This window comes from Ursus americanus, chromosome 18, assembly GCF_024610735.1.
Source record: "Ursus americanus isolate L20-20 chromosome 18, mUrsAme1.1.p, whole genome shotgun sequence".
Lineage (NCBI taxonomy): Eukaryota > Metazoa > Chordata > Mammalia > Carnivora > Ursidae > Ursus > Ursus americanus.
Window position 1 is genome coordinate 33,057,878 of NC_142144.1, and position 17,142 is coordinate 33,075,019.

At 50.3% G+C, this 17,142-nt stretch overlaps 1 protein-coding gene across 1 annotated transcript in view; it reads left to right on the forward strand.

The window, feature by feature from the left end:
* The window catches only part of SHB (SH2 domain containing adaptor protein B), a 135,199-nt gene that overhangs the window by 81,054 nt on the left and 37,003 nt on the right, over positions 1–17,142 (forward strand). The window contains exon 3 of the mRNA XM_045780639.2: positions 5,299–5,514. Coding sequence (XP_045636595.1) covers positions 5,299–5,514 — 216 coding nt within the window. The remainder of the gene's footprint in view (positions 1–5,298; positions 5,515–17,142) is intronic.

Consider the following 17,142-nt stretch of genomic DNA (forward strand, 5'->3'; position numbering starts at 1 on the left):
AGTAATCACATCTGCTCCCCGTTGGGGATCCTGAGCCATGTCTGTGCTGGAGGCTCTGGCCCTCCCTCGCCAGGGGCTTCTTGAAGACCGGGATCGTGTCTCCATCTGGCCCTTGTACCAGTCATTCAGGCTGGGTGCAAGGAGGGGTGGATACCAATGCTGCTGGAGGAGGCAAACGGATTTCCTTGGCCTCAGTCTCCCAGGCACCTCCTTTTCCTGTTCCTGAAGGGTAGGTGAAGAGGTAAAGAAAGGTTTCTTTTCTTCTAGTCTTTTTACTAGTAAAAGATATTTACCATAAAATGTGTTACACATTTTTTTATTTAGATATGTATCCATCTGCTTTCAAAATAGAGATCTGAGGTTGTCCATTGTTTTTAAAAATGTCTATAATGAGGCCATTATAATAGAAATCAAAGTCCATATAGAAAAAAGGGTGAGTGAATCTATACAATATCTAAAACAACATACTTATTGAAGTTAACTAAAATTAACTGAGCTTCCTGGCAGCCAAAGCAAAGAAAAGAAGGGTGGGAGTGCAGTGGCACAGAGCTGGTAAACCCTGGAGCACAGTGTAGCTTGTTGCTTGTGGACTTGGGGAACCGTAAACCCTCATTAGATCCACTCAGGAGACTCTCGGTTTGCCCCAAGCTCTGTCCTGGGCCCCTCACTCATATAATCCCCTGGCCCTTGCCTCTCCACCCACCACGGCCCTTGGCCAGCACCCCTGCCTCACCCTCCTGGCTCTATGCCTTTGGTGAGTGCTCCCAGGGTCCCTTCCAGGTCTAACATTCTCTGATTCTAGAGAAAGTGCTGATTGATTGATTGATTGATTGATTGATTTTTTTTTCTCTTTATATGTAATTCCACTTGACAACCTTTCTATTCCAGAGGTCAACAGAAATCTCCACCCTGTCAATTTAATGTTTCTGCTCCCTGCCAAAGAGGCATGAAATCACAGCCTGCCACTGATACTAAAGGTTATTTTCCATGAATTTATAGATGGTGATGTCCAGATAACTTGTGACTTAAAACATATGGTCACCAGCTCCCCTATTAGATTAGTCTCTGGACCCTCACAGATCAGTCTTGGTAATAAGGAGGGTGGGCCCGGTCATTAGGCAGGAGACAATGATGTCTGGTGAGCTGGCCTGGTGCAGCAGCCCTTGACTTCCTGGGGCCCCTCTCGGGAGGGGCGAGCCTCTCCTGGGAGGGAGGATGCTACCTAAATGAGCATTTTCTCAGGGAAGGGCAGCTGCTTCCGAAAGGCACATAGCTCCTGTGAGCCCAATCTTGCTTCAAACCATATTTACTTTCATGGTCTCCTGTCTTAATTACATTTTTTTCTTTCCTGGCGTCCCAATTCATTATTTAAAACAACTTTCAAAAAATAATTATGCAATAATTCCTTCCCCCACGCACAGTAGCTGCTTACCTTCTATATCAGGTTGTCGGCCTTTTATTCATGTGTAGCTGTACTGACAACATTGCTGTCATCAGAGTCTGCGTATTGTGGGTAAAGCGTGTGATGACAGTGTTCAGCAATTCCTCAGCAAGGAGTAGGATTCCCTTTGGGGCCTCGTCCACAGTGGCCAGGACTTGTTTAGAAAGCCCACATTATGCAGTTTGCTCAACACATAAACAATCTTGTATTTTACTTTTTAACTTAGCATAATTTCATGCATGCTTTTCCATGTAGCTACATAATCTTCAGATTTATCATTTTAATGGCTGCTTAATATTCCATCCATTTAGCGTGCCGTAATTTACTTAACTGTTCCCTATTGTTGCGGCCTTAATGAAAATTTGAATTCACCATGTACTACAAGGGGGAAGCTTGTTTTAATGATTACCATTATAACATCCCCTGCCCTGACTGCATGCCATTATTAACCCAGCTTTAGGAAGGCACAGATGCCATTGGAACAATAAATTCTGTATGAGAGGTGTATGCACAAGTCCCTCTGATTTAATAGCTAATCTGTTCACTACACATGTTTTCCTTTTATGCTGATATTTAGATAGAATATCCATCTCTTCTGCATATTGTGTAATACTAACTATATGCACTTGGCATATTGCTCCACATACTTTATCACTGCTGTCGGGGACTTCCATAAATTAACAGGAATTTGGGGGTAAGGAGTGGTTTCTGGCTGTCAGTTGTTCATTTATCTCGCCCACACTCATTGAGTATCTGCTTGCAACCAAGCTCTGTGAGGGAGAGAGCAAGGCACACCTGATTATTGGAAGCCCACAGATGTGCATCTGTGAATTGCTTTGGGGTACCCAAGATTAAATGGTGATTCTCGTGCAAAGTGCTTTGTAAACTGTAGAGTAAGTTAATCCTCGCTAGTCCTGCTTGTAAAGTAGGGTAAAGAGGAAGGTGGTTTTCCTGGGTCAGTCAGTGCCTGTCAGCTGCAGCCCCAATGTCCTCAGACTTCAGAATTTTCCAAGGACAGGAGGCTAGACCGCACTCGTAGAACCAGTGAGAGTGACAATGATGATGATAACCCCACAGAACAGGTTAGAGAGTTCGGTAGGTTTAGTGAGTTAGAGTTGTCTATAGTGTCTTCCAGTTGGTATTCACTTTGAAGTGACCAAGTCTTACCTTTTATAGCTCTTCTCTTTTCCTCTCCCTCCCCCATAGAAAAGGAAACATCACCCTTAAAACTAATGAATGATACCAGTTTACTCAGGGGACCCAGTAAAGCCATGTTTTGCCAAAGTATGAGACATCTTCTCAGAGGGGACAGGACTTTAGGAGGCCTGAGAACCATATAGTGAGAAGGTTTTTTCCATTTTGTTCCTCTTTCTTTCTAAAAAGAGAACGTGTTTGCCAAAGGGAGTATCTCTGAGTGCTGTTTGCAGCCCCACCGCTGGCTAGCCCTTGCTCATGTCCCTTCTCAGCAGAGGGAAAGCAGGCTTTGTGCTAGCTTCCCAGCAGGCACTGGGACCTACCTGCTTGGTTTTGTTCTCATTCTTTCTTTTTACGTTTATCAGCTGTTTTTAGGAAAGGCTAATGACTTAAGGGTCGTGATATAAAATTTTTGTCATAAATTTATTAACTCTAAAATGTGAGGCAACGTAAGTAAAAATAGAAAAGAATAACCCAAGCAGTACTTGAAAACAGCAAAATCATGAAGTTGGCATGTGACTTAATGAGGTCTGGGAAACACTACCGTGATGTTAGTTGATGTCAACACCGGCAGCACTGGCACAGCCTCAGTCAGCTTCTGTTGTGTCAGGGCGTGTGCATGGAGATTTTTGTCATCCCCGTAAGCTGGCCCAGGAACGTGAAGCCCAGCCTAAAAACAATGCTCTTGCTCAGAAGGGCTGACGTCACCGGGTGTTTTGTCAGCCGCTCTTCAAGGCACGTAAGTCCCGTGGGCTTCTACCGTGTCTTTATGCCGTTGCAACTCTGATTTGGAGAATGCCTCAAGAGTCCTTTTAAGAGGCGCCTGGGTGACTCAGTCGGTTAAGCATCTGCCTTCGGCTCAGGTCATGATCCCAGAGTCCTGGGATAGAGCCCTGGGTCCGGCTCTCTGCTCAGTGGGGAGTCTTCTTCTCCCTCTCCCTCTGCCTGCCGCTCCCCCCCCCCACCGCCTGTGCTTGCTTGCTTGCTCTCTCTCTCTCTGTCAAATAAATTTTAAAAACTTAAAGAAAAAAAAGAGTCCTTTTAAATCGTTCACTCTCAATGACCCTTACCCCTTTTATGTCAGACCTTACCTCTCCCCTCTCACTTCCTTGAACCCAGTGCTCCAGCAAAAGTGGATGGTGAATAGACATGCAGTTTTATTCTGCCTCAAAAAGAAACAAAATTCTGACACAGGCTACAACACGGAAGAACCTTATAAACATTATGCTAAGTGAAATAAGCCTGTCACAGAAAGACAAGTACTGTCTGATTCTCCTGATACAAGGTGTCAGGTTTATGGAGACAGAAAGTAGAGTGGTGGCTGCCAGAGGCTGGGAGAGGTGGGAATGGGGAGTTAGCGGGGAATAGGTACAGAGTTTCAGTTCGGGAAGATGAAAAAGTTCTGGAGATGGGTTGTGATGATGGCTGCAAACAGTGTGAACGTACTTAATACCACTGAACTGTATAATTAAAAATGGTTAAAATGACAAAATGGTGTTATGTATATTATTACCACAATGAAACAGAAAGGCAGTGAGCCCGCCCATCCGCTCCAGCCACACTGCCTTGGCTCACCTTGGTCCTACCACAGGGAACGCCAGCCCTCCTGTGTTCACTTGTCACAGTTCACGTGTCATCTCTCTCCCCCTGCCTCGTCCCTTACAGGCCCTGCAGTGAGCCCCTTTGCCCCGGGAATTCTGATGATTTAGGTGCCTGTTATACCTCTTCTGGAAGTAGGAGGCTTCCTGAAAGCAGCCTCTCCAGTGAACCCTCCTTTCCATATGTCCCATGCAGGCCCTTCACACAGAGGGTGTTTAGGACCAAAGCAGGTAAAGTGTCCCTGTTTGACTCAGAAGCACCTGATTCTAGCATCCTGGCATCCATCTTTGAGCCACGACTGGCCTCTCAGAAATGAGCAGCAGCTGACCTGGATGCCCGCTGTCTGGGGCCTGGTCTAGACAGGCAGTCCCCCCTCAGCCCACAGATGGCCAGGCCTTGGCATCCTCTCCAGAGGATGATGAGTTCCCCCCCTTATTCAGCAGTGAAACAGGACATGTGCTCTCAAGTCCCTCGGATGTGCTCAGTGTGTTAGAAGACAGGCAGAAAGAAACACAGGGAAGGGGGTGCTCGTGGGGCTTTATAGGGGAGAAAATGGTGCCCCTGGGGAGGCTCTTGACTTGTTAGCTGAAGGAAAACATGAGGATCGTTTGGCCTAATTCATTTTTCAGGTAGAGAATGAAAGTCCAGAGGTTGGGGAACAGTTGTAGTGGGGAAGACCCTATTTGTCTGTAAAGCAAGGGGGTGAGGGCTCTTTCTGTTCCACGCTGATGTCAGAACATACCTGGAAGATCACGTGCACATCTGGGCCCTGCCCTCGCAGACTACGGTGGACGAGCAGATGGCGTGGTGAGCCTTCTGGTTCTTTCATTAGGTCCTAGAGCCTGAGATCTTTGTGAGGAAGCCTTGCCCTGGGAAAGCAGAGACGCTGCCTTCAAGGCGTGGGGAGGGACAGTTCAAGCTCAGAAACAGGGTTCTGTTCCTGTGTAGTTCTCCCCACTTTGGCCGGTGACTGAACTCCTGTGGGTGTCCCCTGGCAGATCCCAGGTGAGGAGGTGCACGCTACGCATCTGTTACATCTCTGCTTCCTTCCTTTTCGCCTGCAGAATTTCAGAGGCAAGAAAGTGTCCGGTCGCAGCACAAAGGCATCCAATTGTACGACACCCCTTATGAACCTGAGGGCCAAAGCATCGACTCAGACTCCGAGAGCACGGTCAGCCCCCGACTGCGGGAGAGCAAGCTGCCCCAGGACGATGACAGGCCCGCCGACGAGTACGACCAGCCGTGGGAGTGGAACCGGGTCACCATCCCAGCGTTGGCAGGTAAGGAGCCAGTGGCCCCACTCAGGGGGCTGCTGACCCACCCTCAATACTCTCCTTCGGTAAAGAGCATAAGTGCACCGGGCCCCCCTGCTCAGGTAAACCACACAGCTTCATCTGATAATCCAGCTGGGCTGGGCTGTCCTGTCTTCTAGTCCAGCTGGGCCCCTCAAAGATGATGAGGGTCCTGGAGGTAAGGGAAGCCAGGTCAGGCCAAGGGGAAATCCAGGGCCTGGCCCCTAGGGCCTCAGTTCCAGTCTCCGTAGTCTTCACAGACAGCCCAGATGATCTCATTGTCTGACTCTGTCTTGATCCTGTTGGTAATGCCGTAATTCACTGAAGCCAAGATTCCAGAAGGAGTTTTCTGAAACTCCTGCTGGGCCTGAGGGAGCCCGGTGCTTCCATCTAGCTGTACGGCTGCAGTAGGCCTGCACGCACCCAGGGCCACCGTGTCTCCTTCCCAGCTGGGGCATGAAGCCATTCGCGTTGCACAGGCATGGGTGCATCCTGACCTCAAGCTGGCTCTCGCCGTGGCCAAGGATGACTGAGGTGCCCCCCTCCACCTCGCTCTGAGACTGGTTCTGCAGAATCTGGATATCTGTCCCAGCACTTCAGCTCCTCTCACACAGCCTTTTGGAAAGCTGCCTGCCACATGTGTCACAGGTCTTAAGCTGATGTGCACACCCTTTGATTCTAAGCCCAGCCTTTAGGATCCATGCCAGGGTTGTGATTGAAAGCTCAGAAAAGGCATTGTTCATGATTATGAAAGGTGGGGAACAACCAGAATATCCAGCAGACAGGGATTGTTTAAATGGAATACTGTAGAGCCACTAACAGGTGATGTTGACAGAGTTTATAACAACTGAGGAAAATGCTTCTGTTAAATGTGAGGAGGTAAAAAGCCAGATGCAAAGATTTCTTATGCATCTAAGAGTTCAGGCATTTGAAAAAAGACGTTGAATGACTCATTTAATTCTTGCCATATCAAAAGGGAGAGTTTTTCTTTTCTTTTTTTAAAATTTTATTTACTTACTGAGAGAGAGCGTGCACACATGCAGGGGGAGCAGCAAAGGGAGAGGGAGAGAGAGAATCCCAAGCTGAGCACGCAGAGCCTAACTCGGGGCTCGATCCCATGACCCAGAGATCATGACCTGAGCCGAAATTGAGAGTCAGGTGCTTAACCAGTGAGCCACCCACGTCCGTAGGGAAGTTTTTATTTTTAATTTAAGATTCATTTTTGCCTGAAATCTCCCCTTTTCCTGCACAACTAGACCCTTCCTTTCTAGCCCCCAGCAGTGAGGCCTCTGCCCGACTCCATCCTGACCCCCTCACTTGATGTTCTAGCTGTTCCAGCAACATACTACTCACAGTTCCCTGGACGTAGTGTGCAGTGTGCAAACCCCATTCCTTCTGCCTAAATGTCCTTCCCTGCCATGTGCCTCCGTCCAGACCCAGCTCAAATATTGCCATCTCTGTGAGCCCTCCCTGAGACACAGCCATGCATCCCAAGGGCTTTTTTACTGCCTCTCTGGGCCTCTTGAGCTTCTTGCACTCAAGTCTGGTAGAACGTTTCTTTCATCATATGGTTAGTTCTGTTAGGTGCTGGTCTCTGCCTGCCAAACTGTGAGTGCCTGGCCAAGAGCCAGAGACGAGCATAGTTGTGTGGTTGAAGGTCAGGTTGCCCCTGTGCATTTCACAGCCTCCTGTCCTCCCCTGGCACAAAGGAATCCAAGGACTGCCCTGTCCCCTGGCATGGCTGATAAGGGGCTTTCCTCCTCCTGGGCATGAGAGGAACTGGAATGGGGCCAGTGCCATCCAAGAGCTTACTCTGTGCAAACACCAGTTTGATTAAAGGGCTCATGCGGCAGCTCTCCCAGACATCTAGGGCCCTTGGCATGAGGTGGCACTGCAGACAGGTGTGGGGCCTCACACTGGACTGACCACCTGCAGGTCACTCGAGGGTGGTGTTACCTTTGATGTTCTAGTCTGGTTTGGTGCCATGCTGCTCAGAACGTGGTCCCTGGACCCGCAGCATTGCATCACCTCCAAGCTGGTGAGAAATGCAGGGTCTCCAGCCCCACACCAGACCTACGGAGTCAAAATCTGTTTGAACAAGGCCCCCAAGTGATTCACATGCATGTTAAAGTGAAAAGCACTTAGCCTAGAGGACCTCAACTGTTCAAAAGGCTCTCGGACCAGAACCTGCCCTCTTCTGCCCAAAGGGGATTTTAGAACCTGTACATTCTTTACAAAGGATCACAAGGTCTCAGCTAGAACTGTATCCTTGTAAGTTTCTGGGCCACAAATACCATTCTGGACTTGGCTCTATGTCACTGCATTCCTGTCACAAGTGTCATTATAGGTCTATTTCTTAGGCTGCCGATAGAAGACAGACTCAGAATCAGGTCCCCATCTATGTCTCATCAAGTCACTTGTCTCTGCGTTGTCTGCTCCAAAGCATATACCAACTGTCCTCTTCCCAAGAAGCTTTTGGTTTGATTCTGATTTCTGGGGCATAGAAGGAAGCTTTTTCACTCGGGCTGGAGGGGTGCTGTAGGCACCAGCCTTTAGCCATGACCAGGTGCCTCCCCGTGCTATGGACAGAGCCTGCTGGTGTCGTGTTAGTAGGTGAGGGGCACCCTTCGGTGTCCTAGCCCAGAGTGAAGACGGAGTGAGAGGTGGATGGGCCACCTTCCAGGTAAGGAGAATGAGCTGAAACAGCCCAATTGGATAGCCCGAGTGCTGCCATGATCCCATTTGTAAACCCAGAAGTGTGGCTGCCAAGAATGCAGGACAGTGTTCCCACGCGAGTCAGTAGTGTTTGTGCACACGCGTGGGTATGTCTGTACACACATGCTTTAGCAAGTCATCAGTGTTGTCGCAGAGTAAGGCAATGCTTATCTAGGCCCTGTCCTCCTTGCAATACCTGTTTGAAATGTCCCACATGGTTTTCTAGACTTTCAGGAGCTCTCTGATGGGCCCTGGGAGCCCAGGGTGCAGGATCTGTAGCTGGGGGGACTCTGTATGGGATAAAGTTGGCTGGGCAAAATCGTTACTGTCTCTTTCCACCCTTGTGTTCTCTGGTTCTGCATTTTTAGCCTGGATGAGGGAACCTGGGCAGCATTTTCAAATTTCCAAAGGGTGTGGACTGTAAGGGGGTCCCAAAGGGCAGAGCTGAGCCCACCATGAAGGAGCCACGGGGACTTAGGGTCCAGGTGAGTGATAAGAAGTTCGTTTATACCTGGAAGTATATAATGAGCTTCCCCTCGCTGGGAATTGTAGCAGAAGCTCAGTTGAGGCAGGATTGCAGGTTGAGGCTTTCCCCAGCAGTGGGGGGGTTGGCCTTCACCTCCAGGATTGCTTCCATGTTTCAGCACCCCACCATGCTGATCAGAGACTGGGAGAAGGGGAGGCCTCTGAATTATCTCTATGATTCAGTCTGCGAAGCAAAAGTGCTTGCTGCCTTTCACGGTGCTGTCCTGTATTGCATTGGTGGAAAGAGCCATTTCTCAACGGCGTGCTTTGGCATCTCCGTAGAGGTAACGCTTCCCAGCCAGTGGCTCCAGACCAGCCTTTATGGAAGTCAGACCCTTCCCAGCTCAGCCATACTCTAAGGCTCTGAGGCTCTGGGGGCTGCTACCTCGGGAAGGCTCGATTATCATTCCTTGGTCATCGTGAGAACAGCTACTGCAGGGTGTGAGGTGGTCCTGGCTTCTTGGGAATGAAAGTCTTCCTACCTCCTAGAATTCTGTGGCCAGGTGAGTGAGAAATACCACAAGGTCTCCAAAAAGCCTTGGGCCTTCATTACCTGCTGTTCCTCCAGAAAGCTGATGGTGGCCTTAGCCAGAACCTCTAGCCACTCAGCACTGGATTCCCTTCCCACACACGTGGCCTTTGTAGATCCCAGCCCCCAGGACGGATGCCTGATCAGGTTTCTTACACCGCCGACTCCCGGGAACAGGCAGGCTGCAGCCCCGCCATGCACGGAGAGGTGGTGTGGCTTCCATCACGCTGTCAGCCCCCTCCCGCCCTGGCAGAGACACCTGCCTTCAGAGCTGGTGGTTTTACTTCCTGGCTTGCTTTCACTCACCCCCTGGGAGTCTTTACAGCAACAAATTGCAAGGTGGCAGGTGGGTCTAAAAATGGCCTTCCTGCCCAGCCCTAAGCCCCCAGATGCAGCTCTGGGCCTACACAATGGCTCTGTGGACCTCTGCACAGTGTGGGGCAGGAAGAGCAGCCTAGGGTGATTCCACACGGTCTTGGGGAGGCATGGGTTGGTCTGGAGGGTCTAATCAGCCCTGGGCGTTGTGGCAGGGTCTGTGACGTGGACAAAAGGAGCCACACGGGAGGTGGCCACACAGGGAAGGGCAGAGGGTCTGGGAGCATTACCTAGAGAAGCAGGCATGGGCTCAGAGTCGCATGGATGAGGTGTCTTCACATCTCTGAGGGGCCACTGGGAGGACAGGGATTGAACCTGTCATAGCAACCTCGGTTTTCTTTCCTCAGAAATGTGCCCACTGCAGAGGGTCCCAGTGAGACTTAAGGGAACCACATCACGAAAGTCCTGGCCACTTATTGAGCACTTTCTGCCTACGTTTTCTCATCAAATCCTCACAGCCACCCTCTGGGAAATGAGTTTCCTCATTTTACTGATAAAAAAGACTGAAGTCCAAAGAGAAGGGGTCCATAGCTAGTCAGCCACAGAGCCAGGATTTGAACCTGCTAAGTCCACCTCCAGATCCAAGCCCTAACCCAGTGGTGTCCAGGTTCCCTGCTGCTGTCAGAGATGCTGCACAAGATATGGTTGGAGCCCACAGGAAATGTCACGTGCCTTTCATTGCCTTTGTACGGATTTCTCCCTCCTTAAGTATCCTATGGATACTTTACTGGGATGTGTGTTCCCACCTGGAATGGTTCCAGCAGAGGATCCAGTAGGAGCCCAAGTTCTGGAAGTTCGTACCTGGGTGGGGGGTGACCATAGCCGTCCCATGGGTTAGTCACACTCTGCCACCATTCAGCACTGGGAGGGGATCCCACACCATCGCATCCCACTCCCCCTTGTCTAGCTGAGGAAACTGAGGCCCAGAGAGGCTGGGAGAATTGCCAGAGACCTCATAGCAGAGCCACTCAGGCCATACACAGAGGATAGATCAATGTTTCCTTTTAATGCAATGAGTAGAGTTAACAGCCACATCCTTAATGATTTGTAATTGCCTCTGCGAAGCAGATGATCAGAGTGCTTGCTCAAGGAGCCGGGTGGCAGGGAGTGTATGAAGGGCATCCTTAAAATCTTTTAAAGGAACAAAGTCATTTCATTTTTTCATTTTCCACTCACTGAAGATTCGTCTCTGTTGAAGCTACTTTTCAGGCAATGCCCGGGGTTCAGCCGGCGGCAGGTCTGCCTCCCAGCAAAGATAGAAGACAGACCTATGACTCAGTGCTAAACATATTTATTTGGGGGGACTTGTCCATCTTCCCCATTAGCCCCTCAGTGAGTTGCTCTGCCCTCAAAAGCCCGGGACAGTGTTTAGTGTGCCGGGAGTCCGTGGCACAGTAGACGGAGTCAGACAATCCTAAGTCCACATGCCAGCTTCACCACTCACAGCCGTGGGGCCTCTGCAGGCTGTTCAGTCTCCCTGAGCCTTAGTTTTCCCATCTATAAAAGGGGGATACTCAACTCTTATCACACTGTATCTCTGTAATCAAGGGAAAAGATCTGGATAAAAAGACTTTGTAAGCCCTAAAGGGTCACACATGAGAGAATGGTTATTGGTGTTCAGGGAAGGCTTACTTATTAAATAAACTTTAATTTAGTATGAAAACATGAAGAGGTCCCTGGAAGGCACAGAGGCCCCACTTACAGAGCTCATTCCTCATTGCGCCTGGCACCGATCCTGGCATGGATGCTATGGCAGGCAGTAGTTATGTAGGAAATCCTAGTCTCCATTCCTGTAGTTCTACAGTGAGCCACCCAGTTCTCCCATTCTTTGTTCAGCCCTTCCCAAGGATTGGGCCACTGGTCCCTGTGTGTGAGAGGGTCCCCACTGCCTTTCTCCCCTGTCACCCTCCCCATTCTAGCCATGACACACTCGTTGGATTGGTTGGCTTGCCCAGAGTGAGTAGGGGAATCACCCAAAGGAAGCATTAAACACATTGTTGGGTCCCACTCCTCAGAGTTCCTGATGCAGTAGGTTCTGGAGATGAGGCATGAGAATTTGCATTTTTAACAGCGTCCCAGGAATTGCTGATGCTGCTGACCTGAGGACTTCACTCTGAGCACCTACAGTGTACCTTGTACATGTTATGTGTTAGGTACTGAGGTCAGGGTGTAGAGAGAGAGGATGTCACAGCTCAGCTCAGTGGTATCAACACCACCTCCTCCAGGAAGCCCTTTCTGGAAATGTGCAGCCCCTTCCCCACCTTCATCCCAGGTTAGGCTGGGACCCCTCTGTGCTCCTAGCACACCCTGTACAGGGGTGCATTGGTTTATAGGGGAACATCCAGATACACACTTGCAGGGGAGATGCTAATGCAGTGTCTGTCACCCCTTAGCCAGGCACCCTCTTGAGTTTTGACACCTTTCCAGCCTCATCAAGTAAAGCCGAAAGGGCAGAGAGAGGGCAAATAAGGTCCTGGATATGTCTATTTCCTAAACGATTGTGAGTCATGTCCAAAGCAGCTCAATTGGCTAGTTTGAAATAATCCTGTTAAGGTAAGGGGGAAAATGGGGGAAGGACAGGAAATTAACATTTTAGTGAGCAGTACTTACAAAGCCCTGCAAGGTGGGTGTGGTTTCATCGTCATCACACAGATGACAGTACTCAGGCTTTGAGAGGATCAGCCCCTTGTCCACAGTCACACAGCTAATGAACCCAGGTCACGCTGACTGCAAAATCTTTGCTCTTTCTACTGCTGCCTTGACATCTCAAGTGTGGAAAGAGCAGGTTGGAACATGGCCTTTACCTTGCGGTGGTGCTATGTGCCTTTGGCCACTGTGGAGGCAGAAGCAGTGGCCCCCACTCCATGCTGACCTCGTGACTTGTCACTGTCAAACGCAAATGCTCTGGAGCTGGGAGCACTGCCGTTCTGTGCGTCTGACACTTTCTCTGGGCTTGCTGTTCCCACCGAGCCTCCTGCCCTCAGAACAGGCTCAGCCTCTGCAGAAGGTTCCTCAGGGAGTCTTAGACCTGCCACCATCACCTGGCACACCCAGACCCACTCCCCCTCCTCACCATTGGCCCCGGTGGGGCTCCCGTGATGCTTCCTGTCCCTTGCACAGCTTCCCAGAATGCCTTGGGCCTGTGAGGAAATTAACAATTTTGTTTGTATGGGGAGCTTTTTGCAATGTAATGAGTAACAGTTGTAATTAATGTTTAACACATACGAACAGCAGGTCTGCAGAGAAAAGGGGGTTTAAATAACTACGAAGAGAACCAGGATCGCTCTCTTCCTTTGGCTAATATATTACTGAGGGACAGGTTTTTCTGGTTGGTTTTTCTACTTGACATATGAATGAATTCACTTAGTAGCCAAAAAAAAAAAAAAAAAGAAGAGAAGAGAAAGGAAAACACTAGTGTTTAATAGCTTTGGTTTGTCTACTAATTATATTGATAGATAGAAATGTTCCTTCTAGTGCCTTTGTCTCCTATGTGGAAAAAAAACACAAAGATTTGATAGAATCTTTGCTGTTCTGTTTGGCAGGGCAGAAATCTTCAGGTGGATAGAGATTGTTTAAGCTCTGTGAGGTCAGACACTCTGCCTGCCTCATTCACACCCGGGCCCCTACCTGGATCTGTGCCCGGCACGTAAACCTGCAGATATGTGTTAAATTATTGAGTAAATCCTGTCTCAGGAAAACCAATCCCATGATTTCTTCAGGACACTAGACTACCTAGGTAATGATGCAGCCTGCTCACACAGAGATAGTTTATTTTCATATCATTCTTTCATGCCGTACACCTGTCTTCTCTCCAAATGAGCCGGAGGGACCTGCAGCTGGAGTGGCATTTCTGCACAGCCATTAACTGCCACAGGTGCCACCTCTGGTCTGAATTCCTAGGAAGAAGCTGGGAGTGCGTCCCCGCCTGTCTGAGGATTGGCCCAGGCGTCCAGGTGCCAGGTTGTAGGTGGAGAGAGTGGTGTGCTAATGGGTGGCACGCAGCCCCCTGAGAGCCATCCACCTGGCTTGTCCCCTCCTGTCGCTCTTCCTTCCTCTCACTGCCATCTGCAGAGGGACGACAACAGAAACCTATACACAGCTTGGCTGGGGCCTTGGGGCTTCTGGGTAGGGAGACACATTTCCACAGATGCCCACCGTGCAGGTCCTCTGAGGCTTGTGGATGGGGGAAAAGTCTAGCTGTAAGATTCTAGCTGTAGGATTCTAAGTGATTGTCTGTGGTGTCTGTAGGTGTAAGCATCAGGAAGCACGCTGCATCAGACATGAGCAGGCATTCTCCATCTGACAGGTGAGCTTGGCCCGAGCTAGCAGAGTGCCCATGAACTCAGATGCCAGCGCCCCGGGGTCCGGATTTAAAGCCCTGTCTGCCATTTGCTAACAGGATGACCTGGGGCAAATTGCCTGTGTTTCCTCATCTTAAAATGAGGTGGCAATTGGTGCCAAGAGTCGGGACACAGTGAGTGCTCAGTGGACACTGGCTTTTGGTACCACTGTCATTGTGAACTACTGTTTTTTGAGAACGTATTGCACTATAGACAGGATTCGTGCTGAATTTGTTAAAGCCCTCTGGGGGTGCAGAAGACATGGGTTGAAACTCAAGTTCGTTGAAGTTCAGGTTCAGATCTAGCTGTCGACTTGGGGCAAATCAGTCCCATTTCCAGCCCTCTGATTCTCATCTGTAAAATGAGTTATGACAATAAAGACGGCTTGCTTCAGCAGCTGTAAAGGTCTCTGCATTTGGGTCATTTCACCATTTTCATCAGGATTTATCCTTCTGTTTCCCATAGCCAAGCAGCAGCCCTTGGGATGGGGTCTTTGCACCAGATAGTATTGCCTGTTTCCTATGACAGGTGCAGAATAAAGGGACGAGACACACACAACCTCCCCACCCCCTTGTTCCAGGGCCTCCTTCCCCAGCCCAGGCTTGGGTGTGCATGCACAGACGGTGTTCCTGGAATCCGGATGGTGTTCCTGGAACCCAAGCAGCATCCCGGCGCCTGCCTCACAGCCTGTCCAATGCCCTGCTTCTCGGGGAGTCACCAGTGCCTCCTTTCACAATGAAGATCTCTGTTCTCAGGCGCTGCCCACGAGATGTGGCAGCGTGGTGCCCTGGGGCTGGCATGTGTCTGGGAAGTGAACACAGAGGCCTCTTGTTGGCAGTCCTGGAACACAGACCAAACATTTGCTGAGCCGCCTGTTGTCTTACATTACCTGGAGGTGCAGCTCGCACGCACAGGATGGGCGGGGGGTGGGGGGTTTCTGAGAGTGAGGCCTGCTCTTGAGCTGGAAGGGAGAGGGGCCTCACCCCTCTGGGCTTGTTTCTCCATCTGTAAAATGGGAATTCTAATACTGATCTTGCTGTGAGGAGCAGATGAGGTAACTCAGAATGTATGTTTAGAAAGTCGACGCAGCAAAGCCGTTGTCATGGGAACGGTTTCAGTTGCAGGTGTTTGCACATTGTGGTGAAAGTCTGTGGTGTTTTCAGAGACTCCAGGGATCACATGGTCCACCCCAGCTTCCCAGACCGCTGTGCTGTCTCCCTCCTTGCCCCCTCTTGAGGGCTCACAACTGCCAGGACAGCAGCCCCTTGTGTGCCCCTCCACCCCTGCCCTCCCCACTCCCTTCCCCTCACGCACACACAGACCCACAGAGCCGAGGCCTGGCTGTCGGCAGAATGGAGGGATCAGTGCCAAGGACTGTGCGGAAGGGGTGCCTTGGGCACCTTCATTCCGTTCTCTGTGCCCTTGTGTTCTCAGAGTATAGGGCAGGCCCCTCCTGTGAGCCCCATGTGGTTTGCAAAGGCACCCCATACTCATTTCTACCTCACCCATAGAAGGCACAGAAGGTCTAAAGAAGCCTCTTCAGTGGGCTGAGAGCTCCTTGCAAGCATCCTGTTTTCAGTTGTCTAATCCTTGTTGCCTCTTCTTAAAGGACCCCTGGGCCCCCTTTGCTCCCTTCCAGCTGGCTTTGAATGGTCCCTGTCCTCTGGGGCCACCGTCCACACCCATGGTCAGCTGGGAGGACTGGAGGATGTTTGCCAGGCCACTGGCTTCTCTCCCTGCCCCTCCCCAGGGAAAAGTACTCCTAGGGTACCTGCCACCCCCAGGTGAGAGGAGGCCTTCCGGGGCTTAAATCCCAAAGCAGAAGGGGAGCGAGTAGGGGCTGAGGCTGGCTGCCTGATGTGGAGCCTGCTCCTATCCCCTTGGGCAGGTTACTTGCCTGCACCAGGCCTTGTCTGTAAAAACCTGGACAAACTGCCCTGATGTCTCCTAGGCTCGCTGTGGGGGGTCAGAGGAGAACTTCCCCTCAGGTCTTATGTAGGCCTCCTTGTGCACAGGAAACACTCAGTAAAGGTTAAGCATCTTAAGGATGTTTTAAAATAATTTGAGGAGATAGTCCAGCTCCCAAGTTTCCGTTCTTGATTGATGCATAGAGATTTTATGGTCCTGCGGACCCAGGGGGAGATTTACTCAGTAGCTTCTGAACATCTATACGTCAGGCACTGTTCTCGGCACTGGGGAGTCAGCTCTGAACAAAGAGTTATGTCGTGGCTCTTGGACCTTCCAGCTCAGTCAGGAATTCCAGCAGAGGCTAGGGAAAAAGAAGGTGGTTTCTGATGCAAGGCACTTTATCCTCCTTGGTACGTGAGAGAGGAGTGTTCAGAGCCTGGGTGTGACCATGGGGAGGGAGTCACACTTACAGGGGCTTGCCTGGACTTTGGTACGTCGTCTATTACTAACTACCTCCATAATCCTATATGGTGTAAATATAGACAACCCTGTTTTACAGAAGAGATAGCTAAAGTTCAGAGAGGTTTAGAAACTTGCCCAAAGTCTCACAGTAATGGCAGAGGCAGGACTCAAATATGGGTCTTTCTAAGTGTAGAGTCCACACCCTTTCCATGAGGCCATGCTGCCATGGTTCCTCCATTTCCTGGCCTTACTGTAGCCCAGGGACCGTTAGTTAAAGTCAGCTGTGTGTTGGCCACGTGGAGAGGTTCCGTGGAGGCTTGAGGTCCGAGGCCCCGTCTCCATCCAGTTCTAAAAAGTACCTATACCTACCACACTACTAGAGACTGGGGCACAGAAGAGAAGGGAATTCTACCTGGGGGTCTAAGGCAAAAACTCCCCTATGGGGTAGCATTGGAGCTGAACTTTAAAGAATAGCAAAGATTTGTGCACCCAGAGATAGTGAAGGATTCCAGAGGGCAGGCAAAGGGCAGGCACCCAGAGATAGTGAAGGGGATTCCAGAGGGCAAGCAAAACAAGCAGAGCCCTAGGGGCAAATGGTGGATTTGGGGACTGGCCATTCTTTGTGACTGGAGCCTAGGTCTGGGTGTAGACCCCAGAGGGGTTTTGTGGGGGAAGATGCATTCAGAAGGTTGGGTTGGTGGCAAGTTATTGAGGATCTTGGAACACTAGAGCGAGGAGTTTGCCCTGCGTCCAGGGGCACTG